This window comes from Populus trichocarpa, chromosome 19 (assembly GCF_000002775.5).
Source record: "Populus trichocarpa isolate Nisqually-1 chromosome 19, P.trichocarpa_v4.1, whole genome shotgun sequence".
Classification (NCBI taxonomy): domain Eukaryota; kingdom Viridiplantae; phylum Streptophyta; class Magnoliopsida; order Malpighiales; family Salicaceae; genus Populus; species Populus trichocarpa.
The window spans coordinates 12815629-12838131 of NC_037303.2; the positions used below are offsets into that span (position 1 = coordinate 12815629).

The 22503-nt window shown below is 32.8% G+C and overlaps 2 protein-coding genes and 1 pseudogene across 9 annotated transcripts; 2 read left to right on the plus strand and 1 right to left on the minus strand.

The window, feature by feature from the left end:
* Positions 1–948: 948 nt before the first annotated feature.
* Positions 949–2515, minus strand: LOC18108489 (ABC transporter G family member 10-like; annotated as a pseudogene).
* A 1385-nt stretch (positions 2516–3900) lies between these two features.
* LOC7494596 (uncharacterized) lies at positions 3901–15942 on the plus strand. Its single transcript, XM_002325543.4, has 15 exons — positions 3901–4230; positions 4433–4545; positions 4925–4974; positions 5353–5586; positions 5726–5878; positions 6235–6330; positions 6425–6445; positions 11800–11901; positions 13480–13511; positions 14133–14233; positions 14323–14395; positions 14589–14620; positions 14990–15080; positions 15251–15362; positions 15457–15942. Exons 1-15 carry the CDS (start codon positions 3968–3970, stop codon positions 15766–15768), a joined length of 1785 nt encoding a protein of 594 aa, XP_002325579.2. The 5' UTR covers positions 3901–3967; the 3' UTR covers positions 15769–15942.
* A 1728-nt stretch (positions 15943–17670) lies between these two features.
* On the plus strand, positions 17671–22204 carry LOC7494597 (uncharacterized). Of its 8 annotated transcripts, none has more exons than XM_024590935.2 (6): positions 17671–17838; positions 18604–18787; positions 18883–19898; positions 19984–20088; positions 21578–21735; positions 21829–22204. In XM_024590935.2, exons 3-6 carry the CDS (start codon positions 19238–19240, stop codon positions 22021–22023), a joined length of 1119 nt encoding a protein of 372 aa, XP_024446703.1. In that variant the 5' UTR covers positions 17671–17838; positions 18604–18787; positions 18883–19237; the 3' UTR covers positions 22024–22204. The 8 variants fall into 8 exon arrangements, with proteins under 8 accessions (XP_024446703.1, XP_024446704.1, XP_024446702.1 ...); XM_024590936.2 differs by having other exon boundaries at positions 19180–19898; XM_024590934.2 differs by having other exon boundaries at positions 19211–19898; positions 20020–20088.
* The last annotated feature ends 299 nt before the right edge of the window (positions 22205–22503 follow it).

Sequence of the window (22503 nt, forward strand, 5' to 3'; positions counted from 1 at the left end):
TAGTGCAGTGTTATTTAACAAGTTATTTTGTCTGCATTAAGAGTCTAGTTTTGCTGTTAAATCTGCCTTAGATTCAGCTTCTGCACACTAGTATTCGTATTGAGAGTCAGGTTCCTTAGTAGTTTGGTTTGGAATTGAATGACGAATTGTCATTTCCTCTGTTGACTTAACTGAAAGCTTCACTTCTATTCTCGAGCAAGACCCCCCCTCTTCCTGATAGTGCTAGTCCCCAAGACCAAGGGAGCTGATGGCGGAAATGCTTCTCGACAGATTTTCAAGAAAAACACCATTGTTTTTGGAGGAAGTGAGTGAAAAGAAGAATACTTGGAGTGAGTTAAAAAGCGCAAAAGAGAAAGCCAGTGTACAAAGAACGAGTCAAAAGAGAGGGCAAAGAAGCTATCTTTTCCTTGTTTCCTTTGGGAGTGATCTATGAGTGCTCCATGTTTGATTCTCCTTTTCAGGTTTGCATTTAAGAGCTTCTTTCGTTTCGAATACATGTATATATTCATGTTCTGGAAAATGGTCATCTCTTTCCAATCTCACCATTTTTTCTTGGACTAAAAGAGATTGATAATCAGATCTGAATTAATTGAAGTATACATTGAAGGGTATAAACTGCTGGTTGTTGGTGAATGTGTGTGCTTAAACTACTTCTATCTTGATTGGTTGCATGTTGCTTATCATAAAATGTTGACTAAAATTACTCGAGTTCAGGGAACTGAAATACAAATGGCAACAGACCTGATTTGTAAGTGAGGGAAATAATAGATGAAGATAGTAGTGCAGAAGAGAGCAGGTTTCTTCAATGAATAAAGGATGATTGAAAGGACGGATACCTCTCTAGCAGAAAGGAAAAATAGATTAGTTTCTGCATCTTTTCATTATAAAAAAAGACGGAGAAGTAGCTTATAAGTTCAAATCTGAATCATGAACTTTAAGAGAGCTATTTAGAATTAAAATATTGAAAATAAATCAAGTTAAAGGCATGAAAGTAGAAACCAAGATATAGTAGATAACTATAGTTTTATCACCTGTACAAGTATTTGGGATTGTGGTGCAGGGTAGGCTGCACTACAGTTTTATTCTGGTTCCTGACACAGCAAGTTGAAGTCCCCATCTAATGTGTTAGAAGAAACTGAGCAATAAATATGAGCTCGGAAATGTTCAAGGGCAGAGGTGAACCAAAACATCCACGATCGATCGAACATTCACCCTATCAGGTTCTAATTAATAGCTGCAGCCCAGTTTGATGATGGTGAAGAAAGAAGAGCAGACACAAGCATACTTTATCTGTATATCATTTTAATGTATTTCTTATATGACTGCTGAAAATATTTTAAATTCTGGTTCTGTGTGATCTGTACCACTGAATCAAAAAGCAAAGAAGTCTGTATCCAAGATGAAACCCATCATTACTGCTAAATTACTCCATTTATTTGATTCTTCCACACCTTGTTGCTTCAGAAACCCCTCTCCATACAGATAGCAGTTTCCTTCTATGATCTCCAAGCATTTCCTCTTTCCCTTCTCTCCTCCGTATTCGTTTATCATAAAACACTCAAATGGGTACTTAAACAAGCTCAAGCAATGCATGAAAATCCAATACTTGGGTATCCCATCCTTTGCTATGAAATACCCAGAGTAAAGGAAAAAGGAGCCCATTAGACCAGCAATCAAAGATGTCCCCATGATGAAATTTGGCACAAGAACACTGAAACATGCAACAAAAGAACTCGCCATCAAAACCACCATCCATACAACCACTGAGAAGTAGAGAAACCGACCCATTTCCCTTCTCAATCCAACTAGCCAGTATACTGGGGTGCTGTAGAGGAGTGCAAAACTAAAAGGAATGGAAGGAAAACCAGAGTGTTTGATACAACATAAGAAGAACTCTATAAGCTCCTTTTGAGGTTTTTCTCTTTAAAATTCTTCTTTCTTGCAAGAAAATGGGCTGGCCTTCTGCTGTGGATGACAACAAGAAGGTGAGGCTGAAGGCAAAGAACCCAATTTGAGTCTGAAGTTTATGTCTCTTAGGACCATTTGTTGCATTCATGAATATATTTCCAAGCACAACTCAAGCAAGTAGTGCTTGGAGTATTCTTGCTGCGAAGAGCTGATTGCTTCTGCAAATGATGTTGGAGAATCTCTGGCCCAGTATTAAAACCTCCTTGAACAGACTGTTGGGGTAAATAGGTTCTTCAGGATTGCTGTATTGGTTCGCATTCCTTCTGATATGCTTATAATCTTGTGCTGTATCACTGTCTTCTATTTCACCTTCTTCAGTATCTTCCATGGCCAGAGCTTCTGTCATTTCGATAGCAAACTCAAGCACATTAACATGCCTATGAATGGAATGACCAGCGAATCTAATCCGCTGAACAAGGAGATGCAAGGAACCATGATGCATAACAGTTCCATTTGATACCAACAGAATCTGATCGAACAGTTCAAGAATTTGGAAACCAGGTTGATGGATGGTTAACACGATTGTTTTACCTTGCCTTATAGTCATATTCTAGTGTATTGGCGGGTAAATAATAATTTTTAAAAAAAATATTAAAAAAATATTTTATATTTTTAAAAATATTTTTAAAAGAGACTTCCGTATCTGATAATAATACCAGATCCAAGAGCTCTAAGCCTAGAGACCGTAACAAACCCAAATCTAATAGATCAAGGCGTACGGGTTTTTTGGGTTGTTTTTTTAGATTTAGTATTTTTTTTTTATTTTTCACCTTTAATATTTGATTCATTATGATTGACCTTTATGGTTTGTTTGGTATAGGTTATGTGGAGTTATTATGTTCACAAACCTCATAGGGCTTCGCAGTTTAACCATAGTTGGCCCGAGTTAATCCAATGTGCCAACATCTTAATATTAAAATAAAAAAACAATATATCAATATTTAAAAAAAAAAAACATTATCTACTATGCATTAAAAAAAACATTATCTATTATGCATCAAATTTTTGACTTCATCTATATTTTTATTAAGTTTAAAAAAATATTATTTGACTCGCAACACACTTGAAATAAAAATAGTATAGCATCGCAAAGGTGTTTGAAATTATAGTATATGATGCTTTTTAAAATATTAATTTTTAAAAAATGTATTAAAATAAATTTTTTTTTTAATTATTTTTTATATATCAATATGTTAAAATTATTTAAAAATACTAAAAAAACCATCCATTTATTTTTTTTCAACTCAAAAATACATTTAAAAAGCATCTGAAAGTCAGAAGCACAAGCTACCAGTCGCCTTCTTATCATCATCACCTTTTTATAGTGTGCTTTAATACTTTAAATATGGAGTGGGCTTGGCAATGGGCAAGGCGGCAAGCACATTAGGCTTTTCGTAGGGTCCATTTTTTTCATTGAATTTGTTTAGCATAGTTTATGAAAACTGAATATTGATTTTGAATCATAATTTATTTTTTTATAAATAATTTGTGGTAAAAATAAATTTAAGTTAGTACTATTTTGATAAAATAATTTAAATCATTTTAAAAAATATATATATAACATAAGTTAGTATTTATAAATTTAAAGTTTAAAATCTTAACTTTTAATTAATTAAACATTTGACTGAATTTTATAACAAATTTTCATTTAAGTTAAAAGTTATTTCTAACTTACCATTTTTTTATGAATTAATTTTTTTAGAAATAATTTAAATTAATTTTAAAAAAATCATAACATCTTAGTGGTTATTAAAATTCAAATTTCTCAAGAAGAATTATTAAAAAGAAAAGAAAAAGGAAAGCAAGCATAAGAAGATAAACTCCACCCTACTTCCACGTGTATGAACATCATTCAAGAATGTAGATTCGGAGCTTCTGACATGGCGAGAGGGACACCATAAATCCTGGCTCCTGCAGCCAAGTTATTGTCTTTCCAGTTTCTACACTGCACGGGATCCCTCCCCCCCCCCCCCCCCCCCCCCCCTCTTTCTCTGCTTCAATGGAATTGTCTTCACATACCCACAACTTCTCTGTTCTCTCAGTAAGCAAAACTATAGAGAATGGAAATGGAAGAAGGAGAGCAAGAATGGTTGTTAAGATGGCAGCATCAACATCAGATATGGCAGCTGCCTTTGAAGAGGGAAAGCTAGAAAGGCCTAAGTGGTCAGGACAGACGCCTCTCTCTCGTCTTGTTGGAGCTCTTATTGCTTTTAAGCCTCTCTCCTCTGTTCTCAAACTTGGTGCCAGACAAGTCCTTATCAGGTCCCATTACTTAATTCCCCTTTCTTTACAAGACTAAATGTGCATGCATTTCCCTTTGTTTACATACGTTAATTTTTTGTGCTGCTCGATACTGCTGGTGTTGAAATTAGCAGGTTGGCATTGGTTATGCATAATTTCTAATTTTTCTAATTGAATGGCTTTCTCATTGACTTGAATATGGAATTCTGAATGTGTGGAACAGAACAGCAGAGAAGGGGAACATTCCATGGAGAGAAATGACAAAGGAGATTCTTGAATCAGATGTGTATAAGGAGCTGGAGGGCATTCAAAATCCCTCACTTGTTTATCCAGATTGTGGGTATCTTAACCTATTGAATTCCTTTACATAATGATTCTCTTCCTCACACTCTGTAGTCAGTTTTCTTTTTGCTTGTAATTATGTTTGACTGGTTAGATTTGTTCATATTTCAATTTGGCCTAAACCTTTTTATGACATTTAAGTTTAATCTTCGCTGCTAACATCCCTATCTTGATCTATAGTTGCTTGCAATCTCTATTGGAACACTTGCATGTTTCAAGAAATTTAAATTGAACTAATGAGGTTAGATTTTAAAATTTTGGAGGTCTGTCCCTTTTCTTCGTGGGTTACTACTTGCTATTTTCTCACTTTATTATGCTCTTCATACTTCAGTGATCAAGTAATCTAATTAAAACAAGCTGGTTCTATTTTCAGATTACCTAAATCCTTTCCATGCTTACGACGAGGGAAATCTTTCATGGCTGGTAAGTATTTATTACTCGGTCTCAGTGACATGGTTTTGTATGCATCATTGGATGTATCTCCTTTCTGTGATTTAACAGTTCTGCTGAAAGTATTCTTGATTACTTTATTTAGTGCTTACTATTTAATGTTTTTATTTTGAATGTCAAATTCTTGCCCCCAAATGAGCAAAAAATACAGCCTATATTCTTTTCTGTTCTGCAAGCTCAAGTAGTGCTTGTAGATTCTGGTTGTCTTCCTACTCGTATTTATCAAGCTTGAATCACATGCTATAAAGCATACGTACAGGATGAAGTTAAATGTTATAGTCTTGTTAGTTTCCTAAGTACAATGACATGAAAGAGAGGATGATCCTATGGTAGCCATATGTTTAATGTCAGGCTGCAGCTGAAGCTGAAGCTGCAACCATGTCAATGGTGAGGCGAGCAATACCTAATGCTTCTACAGTAGATGAAGCAAATCAAGTAGTGCGTGGAAATTGGCTTCAGGCAATTGAACAGCATCATCTACAGTACTCTGGGACTACCATGATTAGAGACATTCTAGATATTGGATGTTCTGTAGGTGTTAGCACAAGATTTCTGGCTGACAAGTTTCCTTCTGCTAATGTCACTGTAAGTCCGATCCTCAAATTTTGTGAGATCATTTCAACAGTCCTTTACAGATGATACAATGCAATGAAAATAATTTTCTCACAAGTTTTAATGGCTGAAACTTGTTTATTTTTTTCCATATGCGGATCCCAACCTGCAGGGGCTAGATCTGTCACCTCACTTTCTTTCCGTAGCTCAATTCAAGGAAAAGAAGATAGGTCCTAGAAAGAATCCTATTAAATGGATGCATGCTAATGCAGAAGACACAGGCTTTCCACCCCAATCATTCGATCTTGTTTCAGTTTCATATGTGGTATGTGCTATTCTCTAAAGCAGTATGCTTCTTGATATTCTGGAATGTTTTGATTAAACATGATGCCTTTTCTTTAGCGGCCATCCATTTCTAATATTAGTACAGAGAGTTCACTTCCCTAACATAGTAGCAGGATTACAATTAGCTTTAGAAAGAAGCAAATAGAACTGTTGAAGTATAAGATTTGGTAATTTATTAAAAAAAAGAAGCCCCACATCATGTTTAACCGTCAGAGAGATCGGTGTGATAATTCAAGCATTGACCAAGATTCAAGTATGAATAAATTGTGTTTTGAAAGCTTCTGGTGTGTGATAATTTCAGATACTTATGCTTTCAACCCCCTGAAATATATGCAGTTTCATGAATGTCCTGAAAGAGCAATAGTTAATATACTGAAGGAAGCATTCGGGCTACTTCGTCCTGGAGGCACAATTGTTGTGTCGGATCAATCAGTAAGCATCCATGCCTTTATAACTATGAAAAAAACACAGTAATTCTCCTACTGCTGTATCATTATTAATGTGATATTTCTGCTCTCTTATGCAGCCAAAGTCAAAGATCCTACAGGTATGGTTCCAATTCTACCATAACACACCATAAATTTATCTGTGTAATTGTGTTGCATAATGTTATGGATATATCAGTCGTAAATAAAAAATTTGAGAAAACCGATTTGGTTTGGACATATGGTGAGAACTGGCAGGAATCTGAGATTTCTTTCTGTCAGGGTTTTGCACATATAAAATTGTACATGAATTTTCACAAACATGCTATAAGCAAATTGAAGCCCTTGCCTGTTCATGCGTTGTAGGAAATGTCTCCAGTTCTGTTTACATTATTGAAGAGCACCGAACCATTTCTAGACGAATACCATCTGACTGACCTAGAAGGAAGAATGGAGGAAGCTGGCTTCATAAAAGTACAAACAGGTCTCACAGATCCAAGACACAGGACCTTGACTGCAACCGTGCCTTGTTAACATGTATACTAACTAAACTGATCACTGCATTAGCTCCAAGCACTTCTCTGAATGGATAGATCAGTAGAAAGTCGGTCATCTTGTTGCTCTATATGCTTCTAACCAGCTCATTGGAGACATGAAATATATTTGTTTCTTTGATGCCAATTGTCAATAAACTTTACAGAAATTTTGTGACTGCTTGTTTTGATTGGAATGTATAAAACTTCACGAGTGCTGTTATGATGCGATCAAGCAACTTCATGGTATTAAATTCATGATGGTATAGAGGGATGAGAATTTAATCCTAGTCCATGTATGCTCACCTAAATCGACCTGAAAGAGCACAGTGGATTTTTTTTGGATAATTATTATTTTGGAGTGGATATTAACATTAATTAAAAAGAATTAGTTGAGGAGGGCCTCTCCTCACATATTAATGTTTATTGGAACAATAACTTCTTTTTTTTCATTTTTATATTTAAACATTGCAAATTAAATTTTGTTATTTATTTCAGTTTTTTTTATACAAGATTACTAGGTCTTCAAAAAACGTGTTAGTATTGGATTTATACTCCATTTTATAAATATTTACTTTTTTCTATTACATTATTAAATAAAAAATAATTTTGAAAAAAATATAATTATTATGAATTAGACTTAATAATTTATTTTGATTTATTTTTTATAGAACGATCTTAAAAAAACACGTTGGCATTGGGTTAATGCTTAATTTTTTTAGCATCTATTTTTTTTATTATATTATTAAATAAAAATAGTTTTAGAAAAAGGTTATTAAACTCAATGGAGTTCATGACTTAGGTCGTGGGTTTGACAAATTAATCAAAATTGACCCGAATTGATTCAATATGTTGTCGTCTCAATATTTTTTTAAAAAATATGTCATCTTGAAAATATTTTTAAAGATAAACTATATTTTTACCCATAGTTTTGAAACCCAACCCGGTGATAGACCCGATCTAATGATCAGGTCACGGGTCAGATAGATTGATCCGGGTCAACCCAAAAAAAAATATCATACTTTAATGTTACTGGGAGAACTTGGTTAATAAATTTGAAATTCTAGAGGTGTGTGGGTAATCTTCCTTTTTTGGATTTCATGGACTATAAAATGACACGTTGCATAGGAAGACTTCTAGATATAGATTTTTTCTTCTAATAATCAATATAAGAAGGCAGCTCCTGGAAGATTTGAATGGGACAAGCTAGCTCCTGTCTTTCCTTTATTCAAGTCGTTGTAAGCAGCTGGGGTTAAAGCTGGATATATATTGCATACTTGAAGCTTTTGAGAAGTTTCTGCTGGAGGATTTTGGAGAATATTTGAAAACTTTTGCAAGATTTTTGTTGAGATATTGAAGTAGGTTGGAGATATCTAACTGTTAAAGGAGGGTTGTCTTCTTGTTTTGGTAAGTTAACTGAATATCTTTTCTTTTTCCCAAAAATCTGGTGGCATTTGCTTGCCCCAGTCATTAAAAACGAAGGAGATGATGTCTTTTGTATCCCTTCTCTTTTGTTTTGAGATGGTCTTTTCTATTTCGACCGACAGCTGCTTGAATCGATAAAAGACAAAAAAAGGAAGGTAGTTGGGTCTCAGCTGGGTTTGCCCGGGTTCCGGGTCGACCCGCCGGGTCGACCGGGTTTCGCCGGGCCAACTTCTAAACGGGTTTTTACTTAGACTCGGACCGGTTTTAGGCCCGGGTCGACCCACCGGGCCGGTCCGGGTAAAAATTTTACCAGTCGCCTGAGTTTCCTCTAACCTGTCAAGTCAACCGGGTCATGTTGGGACAATTTCTATCCAGTTTAATTTGAAACTCAATTTAAACAAAGAATATAGTTGAGAGGTTTTAGATTCGACCTGTTGGGTTGGATTTAATGACATTGTTACAAAATTTCTCTTAATCTATTATTTTTTTTATATGTTAAAAAATTTTATTTTTACCGTAGCATAGCACGGGAATCATCTAGTGAATATCTAAAATTCTTATCTAATAAATAATAGATAGAATATAAATATTATTAATCTTAATCCAAACTCAAAATATATATGTTAATATTGTATACATATTTATGTGAAATATTTATAGTTTTTAAATATAACATTAAAAAAAATAACTAGAGGGGGAGGGAAATCATTGCACTGCAGGATACAAAACATTATTTGAAATTATTGCAGCCTAAGACAAAACATTATTCACTGTAATGATACTATGATAAAATTGCTCTTGAGCCATTAAACTTTTGAACTAGGGATTGTAGATGAAGTGATTTTTTTATTATGATATAATTATTTTTTACAAATTATATAGGGTTAGATTAGTTATTTGTTTTGTTATTGCACAGTAAAATTATTAATTTAATCTTAAAATAAAAAAAATTAATGCATATAATTGAGGCATTTTGATCTTCTAAGTTTTTTTTAAATAGTATAATTATTTTCATGTCCTTAAAAAAAATCAATATAACTTTTTCATAAAGGTTTTATTTTGTTATTTTACATTAGTTTTATTGTAAATTTGAAGGTTATTTAAAGGCATTATTATAATTGATATATATTAAATATTATTGAAAAAATGATGGGGTGTGCGTAGCACACGCTTGCGTATGGATAACCCTCGTATTGTTTAGACAACGCGTATTTGCTAGAGATTGAGATTCATTTTTTTTTTATGGAATTATCATATTCTCATTTGATTTATTAAGAATTGGTTTTTGAATTTTTTTTTCTTTCCTGCATTTTTTTTATAAGATTATCCCAATCCTATATTCATGGTCGTGAAGTTTGTGGGTTAATTTGATTTAACTAGTTTTTCTTTTAATTGTTTTTTGTTTCACTTTTCAATATTTAGTTGTTTCATAATCCAAGTAGGCTTAGAGAGAGTTCTTTTTATCTTTTTTTGTTATCAATTTATTTTTTATTATTGTATTTTTTAAATCATATTATTTAAATTATCAATTGAACCAATGATTCATGTCTTGAATTTATTTTCTTGACATTTTTTTACGTTGAAATTTTTTTTGTTGAGTACACGGGGAAGCGCAAACCACAAAGTACTTACACTAATATTAATATTATATATAATAAATATGGTATAAATATTTAAATTTTTTATTCAATAAATAATTAATAAAATATAATTTTTTTTCAATATAGATAAGGTTGTGAATATACTATAAATATGATACGTGATATCCATTATCATTGATATTTGTAATATACTATAATTTCTTATCCAGTGGCAAAGTATGAGTTTGAGCAAAACTGTAAAGACAAAAAATAAATTAAAATAAGTGCCCATTTCATGAGAACACCACATTGCATCGAAGTAAATAGATTGCTAGCATTGTGGGTTATTTTTTTAATAGAAAAAATATTTATACATTAATATTGTGTTCTCTAAAAAAAAAAGTAATCATGAATGACATATTGAATTTTTTTTAAAAGTATTAAAATGAAAATATATTATATTAATCTAAATCAACCTATGTTAACTAGCCAATTCACGACTTGAATTATAAAATTGTGATAACTCAATAAAAAACAATGATGTCTAATTACTAATCAATTTGATGTTAAAAAATAAAAATATTTAATTAAAAAAGATAATAAAAAAAAACATGAGTAAATTTAGATCAACCTGCTAAATCCGCAATCTAGTTATACATTCTACTAGATTTGAAAAAAAAATTCTCTTAAATCATTTTTTATTTAAGCGCACAATAACTAAATGTGTGGAAGTTCTTTTGTATCAATTAAAAAAAAAAAAACAAGCGTGTAGAACAAAAAAGACAATCTATTTTTTTTTAAATAAAAGTTTGGTAGCAAAATGAGTTTTTTTATGTCAAATAACAAAAAAATACCTTTTTTAAAAAAACTTAAGGGTTGAGAATACATTAAATAAAAAAAGTAACAATCATGCCATATACCATGACCTACCCATGCGCCTAAACAACGTATCATCCATTTTGTTTTAAAAAAAATAACAACTTGAAGTAGACAACGTGTCATTTGTATTTCTATAATCCAACTACTAGAGAGTCGGTAGAAAAGCAAGGTATGGGCATTTTTTGCTTTAAAATTCATTTTTAATTTCAAAAAATCTAGAAAATATTATAGAAACCTTGATAATTCTGTTTATGACCTCAAATTACCCCAAAACTTATTCAAAAACTCAAAACCAACTCTAATTCAAAAAACTTCTCAAAATAAGATATACTCTTTTAGGTAATGGAAAAGCCAAAGAACACCTCAATAAAACTCATTTCATCGAATGTAACATATTAACACCAAAATCAATTTTTTTTTGGACATGCTCAGTGCCAACTGATATTTTCACTTTTTACCACTTAAAATTGATGATTTTTTTTCTTATCTCTTAAATCAGAGACTAAAATATAAAAAAAATGAATTCTTGAATCAAAATTAATTTTTAAAAAACTAAGGGGATCGAAAAGTGACTATTTAGAAAGTACGAGGACCAAAGATGCTTTTGCTTTAATTTTGAAACAACCACTTATTTTCTCATCTTTTAACTTCGATTATTTGTCTTTTAATCTTGCCTTTTGTTAACAATTTAGAAGCAATTCAACATCAATTTTGCCAAAAAAAGGAATTAATCAAAGACAATAAGTTTGGGGATTAAAATAGAAAAAAAGTGAAAAATCATTGTTTGAATCTATAATAATTTGTGAAAAGTTTACAAGGAACTAGTTAGTTCAGTTAATCCATCTAACTCGTTGTATTTCGTGTTCGTATAAGCAAAGGAAAACAATGAGACAGAGACAATTCCCTCTGCAAACTCTATGTCCCTGTTTCTTAAAAACCCACTTGTTTTTTTGCCCCTAAATTCCCATTAAGTCCCAAACTTTCTCTCTGTAAATTCACACTTCCATTGCTCTCTGATCCAAATTTCCGTGTCAAGATTTAATCTTTCTCTCTCTAGAGATCATGGAGAAAGTAGAGAAGGCACCAAACGATCCAGAGAGTGAAGAAACTGAAGCCATTGAGCTTATCCTCTATCAAGTCTCTGAATGCTATGTTTATGTGGTAACTTTCTCTCTCTTTATCTGTGTATTGTACTGTCTTTAAATTTATGTTTTGTGGATGTTTCTTGTGATTTTGCAATTGGGTTTTTGGGATTTGTAGTGATCAATGATCATTTGAGTTTTTTGTATCTAACCAGCTTTGAAAATATGTTCCTTTTCCAAAAAAAAAAGTCTAAAAGAAAATTGGATTTTCAGTTGTATGGATTGGAGAACAGAACTTAGATTTGAATTGTTGTAGTTAACTGAATTGGACATCAGAAAAAGTGGCAATCAGCACTGTTCCCTCCTTTTTCTTTTGATTAGTTCTAAGGAAATGAAAATATAATAAAAATGTATGTGAATTGTGTTTTAGAAGTTCTGAGGTGGGTTTTAGGTGTTGCTTTATTGTTCTAAAAGAAACATCATTGATTAAGGGTTCTTGTTTTTTTGTACTTGTGGACTGAGTACTGATGGTGTTAATCATCGATTGGGTAAAATTGATGAAGGGACCAACTTACAATTGACATTGATGTTTGAAATTAAAGATTGTAATAGAAGTAGTTATATTACCTTGAGAGATCTCATCATGGTCAAACAAGATGCGGTATTTAAAAGTCAGAAACTGCTGATCGTGCATCGAGAAGTGATTACTGGCTGCTACTTAAAGAAACAAGGCTGATTCCGAGAGATTTTGGCATAGGAAATTTTAATTTTTTGGAAAGAATTCAGTTTTATGTGGGCACCTCAAACACTTCCATTTCTAGTTTTATAATAAGTTTGTGGATTATGTCAAATTAAGGGCCAAGGAAAGAGCTGTTTTCTCCCATTTCCAGTGTACTGCCTTTGCTATTGACTGCCGTCCTTTCCCTGTTGGTCGCATTTTTGTAATAATGGAAGGCAATGCTCTAAAAGCAATTTTGATAGACATGCATTAATTATGGTCACTTCAGGTCCATATATAGCCATACTAACCGACGGTAATTACTTTTTTTCCCTTAATTTGTTTCAATCTGAAAGTTTTCGATCATTTTATCCTCTAAAAGCACAGGTGTATGTCTTCAGTCTTTTTTCTGCTAGTAAAAAGTTCGTTTTTTCATGTTTGCCTTTATGTTATTGATATTTGTTTTCCCTATTTCTCGTTAATATAAATCTTAAACTGTTACCTTGACATCAAACTCTTCTACATATCTGTTTATGGTCTGTGTATCCGTTGCAGATATTTGAAAGCTTACATGTTCAGATATGTCTATGCAAGTCTAAGCTGTTTGATATCTTTTAGGCTTTTCATTAAACTTGAATATCTTATAGGTTAACATTTATGCTTAACTTTCTGCTCTCACCTGTTTACATAGCTAGTTAGCGGCAAATCCATCAAAATTTGATTTTTTTTTTTAAACAAATTATGCTGTATCAAAAACCACCCAGAGTACAGATTTATGCCATTTTGGCAAATGATTATATGCTTCTTACATACCAGCTGCATCTCATAATTTTCCTCTTATTTTCTTTGTTGTCTAAATGCACAAGGTAGTTTTTTGCTGATTAAGACAGTTCAAACAAGATAATAGTTGCAAAGCTAATTCATTTATTCTTTCTGCAGATACCACCGAGGAAAAGTGCTGCTTCTTACAGGTTCTTGCTCAACTTGTCATCTAATGCCTGATTAGTGATATTGATGAGACATTTTCTAAATGATGTCTTTCATACAATATGGTTGTCATTTTGAAATATGCAGAAGTTGATTCATTCAATTTGTAGTGTTGCTCAGATTCTCTTGATTATGGAAATAGGGTTCATCAATCTAATTAGAAGTTGGACTTTAATTGACATTCATGACCTAATAAGGATGTAGATGCACAAGGAGCTTTTGTAATAGGAATTGTTGACAAAAGGTTTTTTCCTTCATTTGCGAATCAGGAGATAGACAGAAGAACAATAAGGCATCTCAAAATACCAGAAGTAATCTTGTATTTTTTTTTACAATATGCTTGGGAATTATACGTTTGGAAAATTATATTCAAATAACCAGTTTGATTTCTAAAAGAAACTTAAAATCTAAATTTACTTTCTTAAATACAACCTGTTATGAAATCCAGTCTCTCCATACCCTTTCTTTGTTTTTTTTTTCCTGCAATCAAATGCAGCCAGGCATATAATGCCATTGAATATTTGAATCTATGGACTATATTTACTGCTTAAACTTGTTTTCACCTAATGGATATGGATATTTATATCTCTAGAAGGGTATTTCAGGGCTGATGAATGGGATGTCAACAAATGGGCCTGGGAAGGGACTTTGAAAGTCATTAGCAAGGGTGAAGAGTGCATTATCAGACTTGAAGATAAAACCACAGGTTATATTATCTTTGGATTGTTATGATGCAGAAAATGGTGTAGTGTGTTTCTCTGATGGACGTTGCATGCTTTGATTTAATTTGTATAGGTGAATTATATGCGCGGGCATTTTTGAGAAAGGGGGAGCTACATCCAGTGGAACCTGTAATTGATAGCAGCAGGTTAAGCCTATTTCTCACTGAATCTTAAGCTTATCTTTGTTGTACCATTTGTTTTATTGATAAGAGTAATGATATATGCCCTATAGGCATAAAGTTAATACATTAAGCTTAACTGGAGGTTGGTTCCAACTGAATGCCCATAAAATAGTGTGTTGACTTGAGGGTATATAAACAAACATCTTTTCTTTTGCAGATATTTTGTTCTGCGGATAGAGGAAAATATAGGTGAGCTACCATGCCTGCCTCCAAGTTCATTATTCAACAGAAGATTTTACTTCTATATTCAACTGAATTACTCTTAGCTTTATCGGAATGGATTACCAAATTCCATCCTATATTATTGCAGTTAATTTTTCAGATTATAACTTATTTAGAATTTTTTAATGATGCATAATCCCTTTGATCTTCAATCTCTATCCTGCCGATGCAGTTTCATATTGCTTGGATATCATTCCAGCTTTTTTTTTCCCGAATGTGACTGCCTCTATGAAAACTATTAAACCCCTTTGAATGATCTGCTCGCATTTTTTTATCCCCTTTCCCTTAGATTTATTTTCAATTTCGTTACTAAATCAGCTGTCTGGAATTATGCAGGTGGTCGCCTTAGGCATGCATTTATTGGCATAGGATTTAGAGAAAGAACAGAAGCTTATGATTTCCAGGCGGCGCTGCATGATCACATGAAGTATGTTCAAACCCATAAATGTATCATTTACCTTTTCTTTACATAGTTCATACTCCACGTATCCTTTGTATTGTGTAGTTGATATTTTATATGGGTTCTCATATAGAGATAAAATTCCCACTAGCAAAAAGTTGATTAATATAGGCATTCTCTCATGTTGTCTATTAAAGATATCTGGACAAGAAGAAAACTGCGGAAGAGATGGAACAGCATTTTCAGGAAACTTCCTCGGTTGATTACAGTTTAAAAGAAGGGGAAACTCTTGTACTCCAAATGAAAAACGTAAGCTCATGTGCATCTACATTTGCCAACTATGTATATATGGATACGTTAAGCATCCTAATATCTATTGAAATTTGCTCTTCTTGTATGACAGAAACCTAGAGGTAGTGTGAAGTCCAAGTTTTTCGAGCAGGGTCTGAACAATCTGTCATTGGAGGGGAAGAGCGATGGAAAAGAACCCTTGCTTAGTATCAGACCTCCGCCTCCCCCAGCACCGCCTTCACCCGCTACAAGTGTACAGATTTCTCCATCAAACTTGCCACCAAAAATTACTCTTGATGGAAATTCTACTGAAAAATCCCCCAACTTGGCCAAGGATGAAGCTGAACAGCAGCATTTTCCTGACAATGAAAGCTCACAAGATATACAAGATGATGATTTCGGAGATTTTCAAGCAGCTGGGTGATGAGGACTAGAAATTGACATATTTATAATCAAATTCCTCAGCGTCCTTTCTTGCTTTTGTGGGATTGGAGTTCTCAAGGGTTTAGATAGAGATCCAACTATGAGATTTTGATCACCGTTTTCTGTGAAATATTCAGTAAATATTACGAAAAGTGGATTTACCCTTCCGACCGCATTACGCTGCTGAGATTGATTTACCTTTTTCGCCAGCACGATGTCTAATTACAAGAGGCTAATGTGCAATCAAACAACTGCTCCAATTGCAATGTACTTCATTTCTTAAAGTTAACCCCCCCAGTTCTATGTAGTTCTTGGGCAGTTTGGGAACGCTTTCAAAATCATGTTTTTTAAAATTTTGATTTTTAAAATTTTTTTTTATATTCTTGGGTTGTTTTGATATATTAATATTAAAAATATTTTTTAAAAAATAAAAAAATATTATTTTAATATATCTTTAAATAAAAATATTTTAAAAAATAATTGATATTACAAAACACTTAATTGTTCTAGCTAATGTCTCCGTAGTGTCTATTGCAATTCATTTTCAGAACGAACATATTGCTCCTTACCAGGCGCAAAAAGAATTTCATTCCACCAAGATTTAACAAGACTTCTTTAAGATTTTAGGCTCTGATATTCCAAATTCCTTACAACTCCATTCTTCATATTTATATAATTAATTACATAACTTCAAGGAAAAAGATTAATTTGATGGTCAAGAAGGTGTGTTCTCTCTCTTAATTCCTTGAAGGGATAATTACAAAAAATCTCATCATTTTTTATTTTTAGGTTTGAGAAATTATAGTTTTTTCCCTGAATTTTATACAAGTGCTAATACTTAATATCCTAAAAAAACCCATAAAAATCTCATCATTTACTTGCACAATCAAATAATACTTCATGCTCTAGCCTAGCATCAACATCTTCACTTTCAAACATATTTTTTTCCCCTTTCCTTACCCATTTATTTTTAAATTGTGCCCCAACTAGGATAGTGCAAAGAGATTAAGAACTTGTTAGAGATTACGGTAGCTTTTGTTTTTAGGTGTTTTTAAAAAAATTATGTTCGCATTGAAAGAAATGTTTTTTTTAGTGTTTTTCCATGATTTTGATGCGTTAATATCAAAAATAAATCTGAAAAAAAATCATTTTGATGCATTTTCAAGTGAAAAAAATTTACATCACGATATCAAACACGCACTAAATATAAAAAACAAAGATCTTGCTTTAGGTTTAGTGTTTCTGAACCAGTATATTGTGTTATTAGAAAGAAAGAGATTGAATAGAGAAATATTGTTTGAGAAAAAAAAAAGTTTTGCATAATATTGTATAGATTTATATTTATCGTATATAAGAATAAAAAAATATTTTTATCTAATTTGATTTGTCTTGTTGGCCATGAAGAGAAACTATAATTTCTCAAATTTTAAATAAATAAATAAAAGGAATCAAAATGGGAATTTTTATAATTATTCCTTTTTTTTAATTTAAATATCAAGATTAGTATTATAATAAATTTATTTTTTAAATACATTAATAAACTTAATGTAATATTATAATATATTGTTTCACATACATACAAAAATAATAACAACAAAAAATCTTATGACTTCTCAATGAAATTAATAACTCAATTGATTTTTTATTGTTATCGTTTGTTAATATTGAAGTGGGCTTGACAGAAGATTTTCTACCCGCCCAAACTGGATTCAAAGTACCAACCAACTCTTATCTTGTTGGACAAAGTTACATGTTGCTGGCATTATTATGGGACCCACCAAACCACGAAGCTACTGTGGGACCCATTTTCTTTTCTTTCTTTTTTTTTGCCTCAAAATTTCGGTATTTGTTTTTTAAAATCTCGTAATAGGTTTCAAACAAGAATTATAGTTGTTTTTTTTGTTTATCTTTTGCAGATAAAAAAGAAAGAAAAAATAATTTTATATGGGTCCACATGAAATTCTGTTGAAGTCTGAACTCTAAAGTCTGTGTCGATATGGAGTTCTATTTATTCAAGTATTTCTTTGGATGATCGAGATTTTGGGCACCACTAACTTGCCCTTTACACCACGTAAGTTCTCTCTATAGCTTTAATTTCCAGAATTTACAGTCTTTATCTGCTTCTCCTTGCCGTTTGTCCAAAGGGTTGTTCAAAAAAAGCTATTCTTCAGAAGGGTTTTCTTTTTCTTTGATCATCAGCTTTTATCAATCTCTGTTTTTGCTGTAAAGTTTAGTTCTTTCTCTCTTTTGCATGATTTTGAAGCCTGGTTTTTGAGGTACGTATTATGCACTGTGATTTTTTTTTTATCGATCACCAATTTACAGTACGCAGAGATAGCTAAAAGAAAATTAGAATTGACAGGATTTTGGTGGTTCTTTTTCTAAATTTACTACCTTTCTTCTTAGGAAAATTTGAACCTCTCAAGGATAAGTCTTAAATTGATACTTCATGTCTTGAGTTGTCTTCCTATGCAATGAATTGCCTGAAAGTTTTTTACTGAATTTTAAATTTATAGACTTTTAGTTGTGGTTTATGTATAATGTTTATTCAAGTGGGTATAATTTAATATAATTTTTATGTTGGTCCAGTGAATTATTGATGTAAAGTTTTGATTTTGAGCTTAAATTAATAAAAAAAGAATCTTAAATTATTGATGTAAAGTTGCTCCTACAGTTTTATATTTGCTGGTGATATTTGTTTCTGTGGTTTCTTTTTATGTTTCTGTTTCCTTTATACATGAAAATTAAGGTTATCTGAAGGATATAGTCCAGCAAAAGAGCATGGAGAAATTGTAATTATTTTTCATTTACTGAATGTTGGTTTAAATTCCTGTAGAGAATTGAAGCTGCGAGGATTGCTGTCACACTAACTATTAAATTACAAAGTGGAAGAAGTTTATCACCTGTTGCTGTGAGGCTCATTTATGACTATTATGGACCTGAAAGGTATAACATGGGTTGGTGACATTTATCTGAAATTTGAAGCTAGGTTGCTGGAAGTGGAAGAAATTATGCGTGAGGTACGTCCTTTTTTGTAATGTCACCTGAAACCAATACCTATATATCTCAAAAGGCCAGTCTAAGGGCTGTATCTCTCTGCTGCCCAAATTTGTAGGCAGCTGAATTCGAATGGCCTGCAAGAGCAGTGCAGTTTCCTCCCAAGTTGCAAATGTACTGTTGTGGCTTTTTTATGAGATTGGCCTTTATCATTTTTCTGTTTCAATTATTTCCATGGAAAGAGATTCATGATGATCTCCTTTGAGCTCTTATCCGGTGTGCATTCCACTCTGTGCATTACCTATTTATGGTCCCCATCCAATTATTGATGGCTTGATTGATATTTTATTGGGATTTGAGTAATTGACTGTCTAAAGCTAATTGCCCCTGGCTACTTTTCTGATTTTGGATTTAGGCTTGGTTGTTGTGGTTGTTGTTTCGGACAGGAAGCAGTAAAATATGTCGAAAACCAGATGCAGACTGTTAGTAATAATGTGAGGAAATTCTACTCGGATGTCATGCAAGATTTGTGCTCTCCAGATTCAGAGGATCCTGCAAATGGGGCAGTCTCCAAATTTCCTGTAGATTCGGGAGCTGATGTTGGGATCTATATGAAGCCAGAAGATGGTATGGAAGAAAAATGTGGAAAGGCTGATGATCCTGAGCAATTGGCTGAGGATCCGAAGATGACTGCTGATTCTGGTTCTGATTGTCTCCCACTGCGTAGAAGGATTACTGTGAGAAGAATTTCAAGGCAGCATAGTAAAGGAAGTCTGTCCAATAAATCAAACCTAGATACTGATAAAAACTCTAACTGCAATAATGTGTCTCCAAATGAGATATCAGGAACTACCACTCTTTCGAGTAAATTTTCATCAAATGTTGAACTGTCTGATCAAAATCTGGAAGCATCTTGTGATCAGACAGCAAGACTTGCAACTCCAGGGTGTGTTGAAGTTACAGATCATTTCTCCATGGAAGAAAGTAAAAATGAGATAAAAAATGCAAGCAAACACGTGCCAGAGATCTCATTCAATAAACCATCATTGGATATGGTTAATATCACTGAAACTGGCAGGCATGAAGGAACAGACAGTAGACCTTCCAGCAGAAACCTATTAGAAGAATCAAATGGTGAGTTTTTTGCACAGTTCTTTCTGATTATTTTTTTCTTTTTTTGTACTTTTAGAGTGTTCTATTTTGACTTCTATTTCTTCAGGTGTTTGCATAAGCAATGAGTTTGTTTCTATGATAGAATCTGCTGCAAATGGGAATATGCAGACTAACAAATTTGCTTATGAGGAGGATTTTGTGTCTAATTCAGGTATGCATATGTTGCATTTATGCACTTAAAAATCATCTTGATATTGAAATCAGGAAAAAAAAATACATGTATTTGTGGTCATTTGGTTTTGCAATATAATTCACTGCTAAAAAAGTCAAATGAGGAACTGACTTGATGAGAAAAGAGAGAGAGAGGATTTCATTATATCAGAAAATGGCGTCTGGCAAAATGTTGTTCAATTTGGAATTTTATTTCATCAACTTATCAATCTGTGCACTCTCTAGACTGCTAAATAAATAGTGTATATTCTTCAGCTTTCTTTCTGGTATCTTGTTTCTGTAGCACCAAAGCCACTCTATTGGTTTTGAGTCATGGCCGTTGTATTTTCATGGAAGGATTGGTCAGCTTAGCTGTTAGAACTATTTAAAATAGTTTCAATTTGTACCTTGATTACTACAGTAGAGTTGTATAAACAGAATGCTGTGGCAAGGGTACATAAATCTTCTGGTATCCGCAGTTGATCATGTTCTATGTTTCCTGAAGTTTTGGATTAGACATACAGACCACTATATGTAGTTTTTAACATTGAATAAGTTGTGTATAACCCTAAACAGGACATCGGTTATTATTTAATGGCAATCATAGCATAAAGTTTCTTCACATGATATCATTTGTATTTTCAAACTCCATGGATTAATTGATATAAACTGTATTTTGATTAATTTAGTCTTGCAATTTGTGTGCACGTGTTGGATGATTGAGTGTTATTCCATGGATTGTATATCTGTCTGACAAAGCTTAATTGCTGATATAGCTTGTTTCTAACTCTCTTGCTCTTTGGCCAATCATGTCCAAGGTTTTTTAACTTTATGATCTTACATCTGAAAATATATGAACTTTTTTCCTTCCTACCCAGACTGCATAAAGCTCTTGTTTTCTTTGCTAAACCATTGATTTTTTTTAACCTTTTATGTCCAACAGCAGTGAGTTTTAAGAGAAATTAATTCCATAGGTTAAGCTACATTGCTTTAGTTCAAGAGTAATGTCCTGGGCTTGCAAGCACAATGGCATGAGTTGAATGTCTTTGCTAAACTACAGTTTATGATTAACTTTAAAAGTAGCTTGCTCCTGTCTTTATTTTGTCTCTCTTTATAATTAAATTCCAGACGTTTCAAGGAAACACGAATGATAAGAAAGAAAAATATTCATGTTATCTTCACTATTTGCAGTGAATGCTGATGCTTCATTGAAAGTATCAAATTTATTATGAACATGCAAATCCAAAATTTATGACAACGAAGTTTGCTCAAATTCTAAACAAGCATGGAAGATGCATCTTGGGATTGGAAAGTTAGCCTAACAACAGCTTCTCAATTCAGTCCTGTTTAGGCATCCATATCTTCCAAAGCCCTTTTTCTCCATCAAATTTTCAATCTGTGTTTATGATCTATATATGGTGATATATTCTGTTTTCTTGTTGTTACTTTTTATAGCCACTGATGTTAGCCTAATTTTGCTGGAAGTTCAGATGAATGGGGAATAGAATCGGATGAAGATGGTACAATCATTGACGAGGGTATGGAAATCATTCGAGCGGACAAGGCTAGGCTTGAGGAAGTATGTGTTTTGGTGAATGTAGATGAATTTCATCATGTTCCCCGTGAAGGCAAAAACAGGCCTTACAAGGTAATCTGTCCCACCGACTCCGTTTACTTAATCCATCATCAAATTCTTGTGCCTCTCTCCCCATTAATTTTTTCTTTGAATATTCTTATTTAGAAGATTCGGGATGTTTTTCGTTCAAGAAAGAGGTCAGTGATGAAGGAATATGAGCAGCTTGCTGCACAGTGCAGCAGCGATTCAAAATCCAAAGAAGAAGAGAGTATAACAAGTTTAATGCCAACTCTTTCTATAAAGGAAGCAAACAGATCCTTATCTCATGATCCTTCAGAATCAGAGTGGGAGCTTGTCTAGATAACAGCAGTAATTAGGGAGTAAATTTGCAACTTTGAGGATGGAGGGAAACAATTCCTTCAACCCTCTGAGGTTTAGTTTGGAACTCAAGGCACAAAGACCATGCATGTAAATAGAACTTGCGTCCCCATAATTTGAGGACAGCATAAAATAACTATATATAAATTCACAACTTTCATAATTATAGGAGGCGAAATATTTATCAGTATTTCTTCTCTGCCGTTTCCCAAATTCAACAGTCAACGAAAAGAGAACAAAGAAAGGGAATAAGGTTTGGGAGAAACCCAGCTGCCATTATTAACATCCGGCACATCTTAATCACCCCATTCAGCAATTATATACATGTGTGAATGCGTCAGAGTATGTTTATCACTGTGATTCAGGTGCTTTTAAAAAATATTTTTCTTGAATATGTATCAAAATTATTTATATTTTTTTCAGACTTTTTATATCAATACATCAAAACTAATAAAAAACATT

What these genes read in the sequence shown, in the direction of transcription:
- LOC7494596 (XM_002325543.4), top strand. Translation starts at nt 3,968, where the DNA reads ATGGAATTGTCTTCACATACCCACAACTTCTCTGTTCTCTCAGTAAGC. An exon ending in AGGGAAATCTTTCATGGCTG is followed by an intron (nt 4,975 to 5,352) that starts GTAAGTATTTAT and finishes GTTTAATGTCAG; the next exon opens with GCTGCAGCTGAAGCTGAAGC. An exon ending in CTGAATGCTATGTTTATGTG is followed by an intron (nt 11,902 to 13,479) that starts GTAACTTTCTCT and finishes TTCTTTCTGCAG; the next exon opens with ATACCACCGAGGAAAAGTGC.
- LOC7494597 (XM_024590930.2), top strand. Translation starts at nt 18,692, where the DNA reads ATGACTATTATGGACCTGAAAGGTATAACATGGGTTGGTGACATTTAT. An exon ending in GGATTTTGTGTCTAATTCAG is followed by an intron (nt 20,089 to 21,577) that starts GTATGCATATGT and finishes CTGGAAGTTCAG; the next exon opens with ATGAATGGGGAATAGAATCG. An exon ending in GCAAAAACAGGCCTTACAAG is followed by an intron (nt 21,736 to 21,828) that starts GTAATCTGTCCC and finishes ATTCTTATTTAG; the next exon opens with AAGATTCGGGATGTTTTTCG.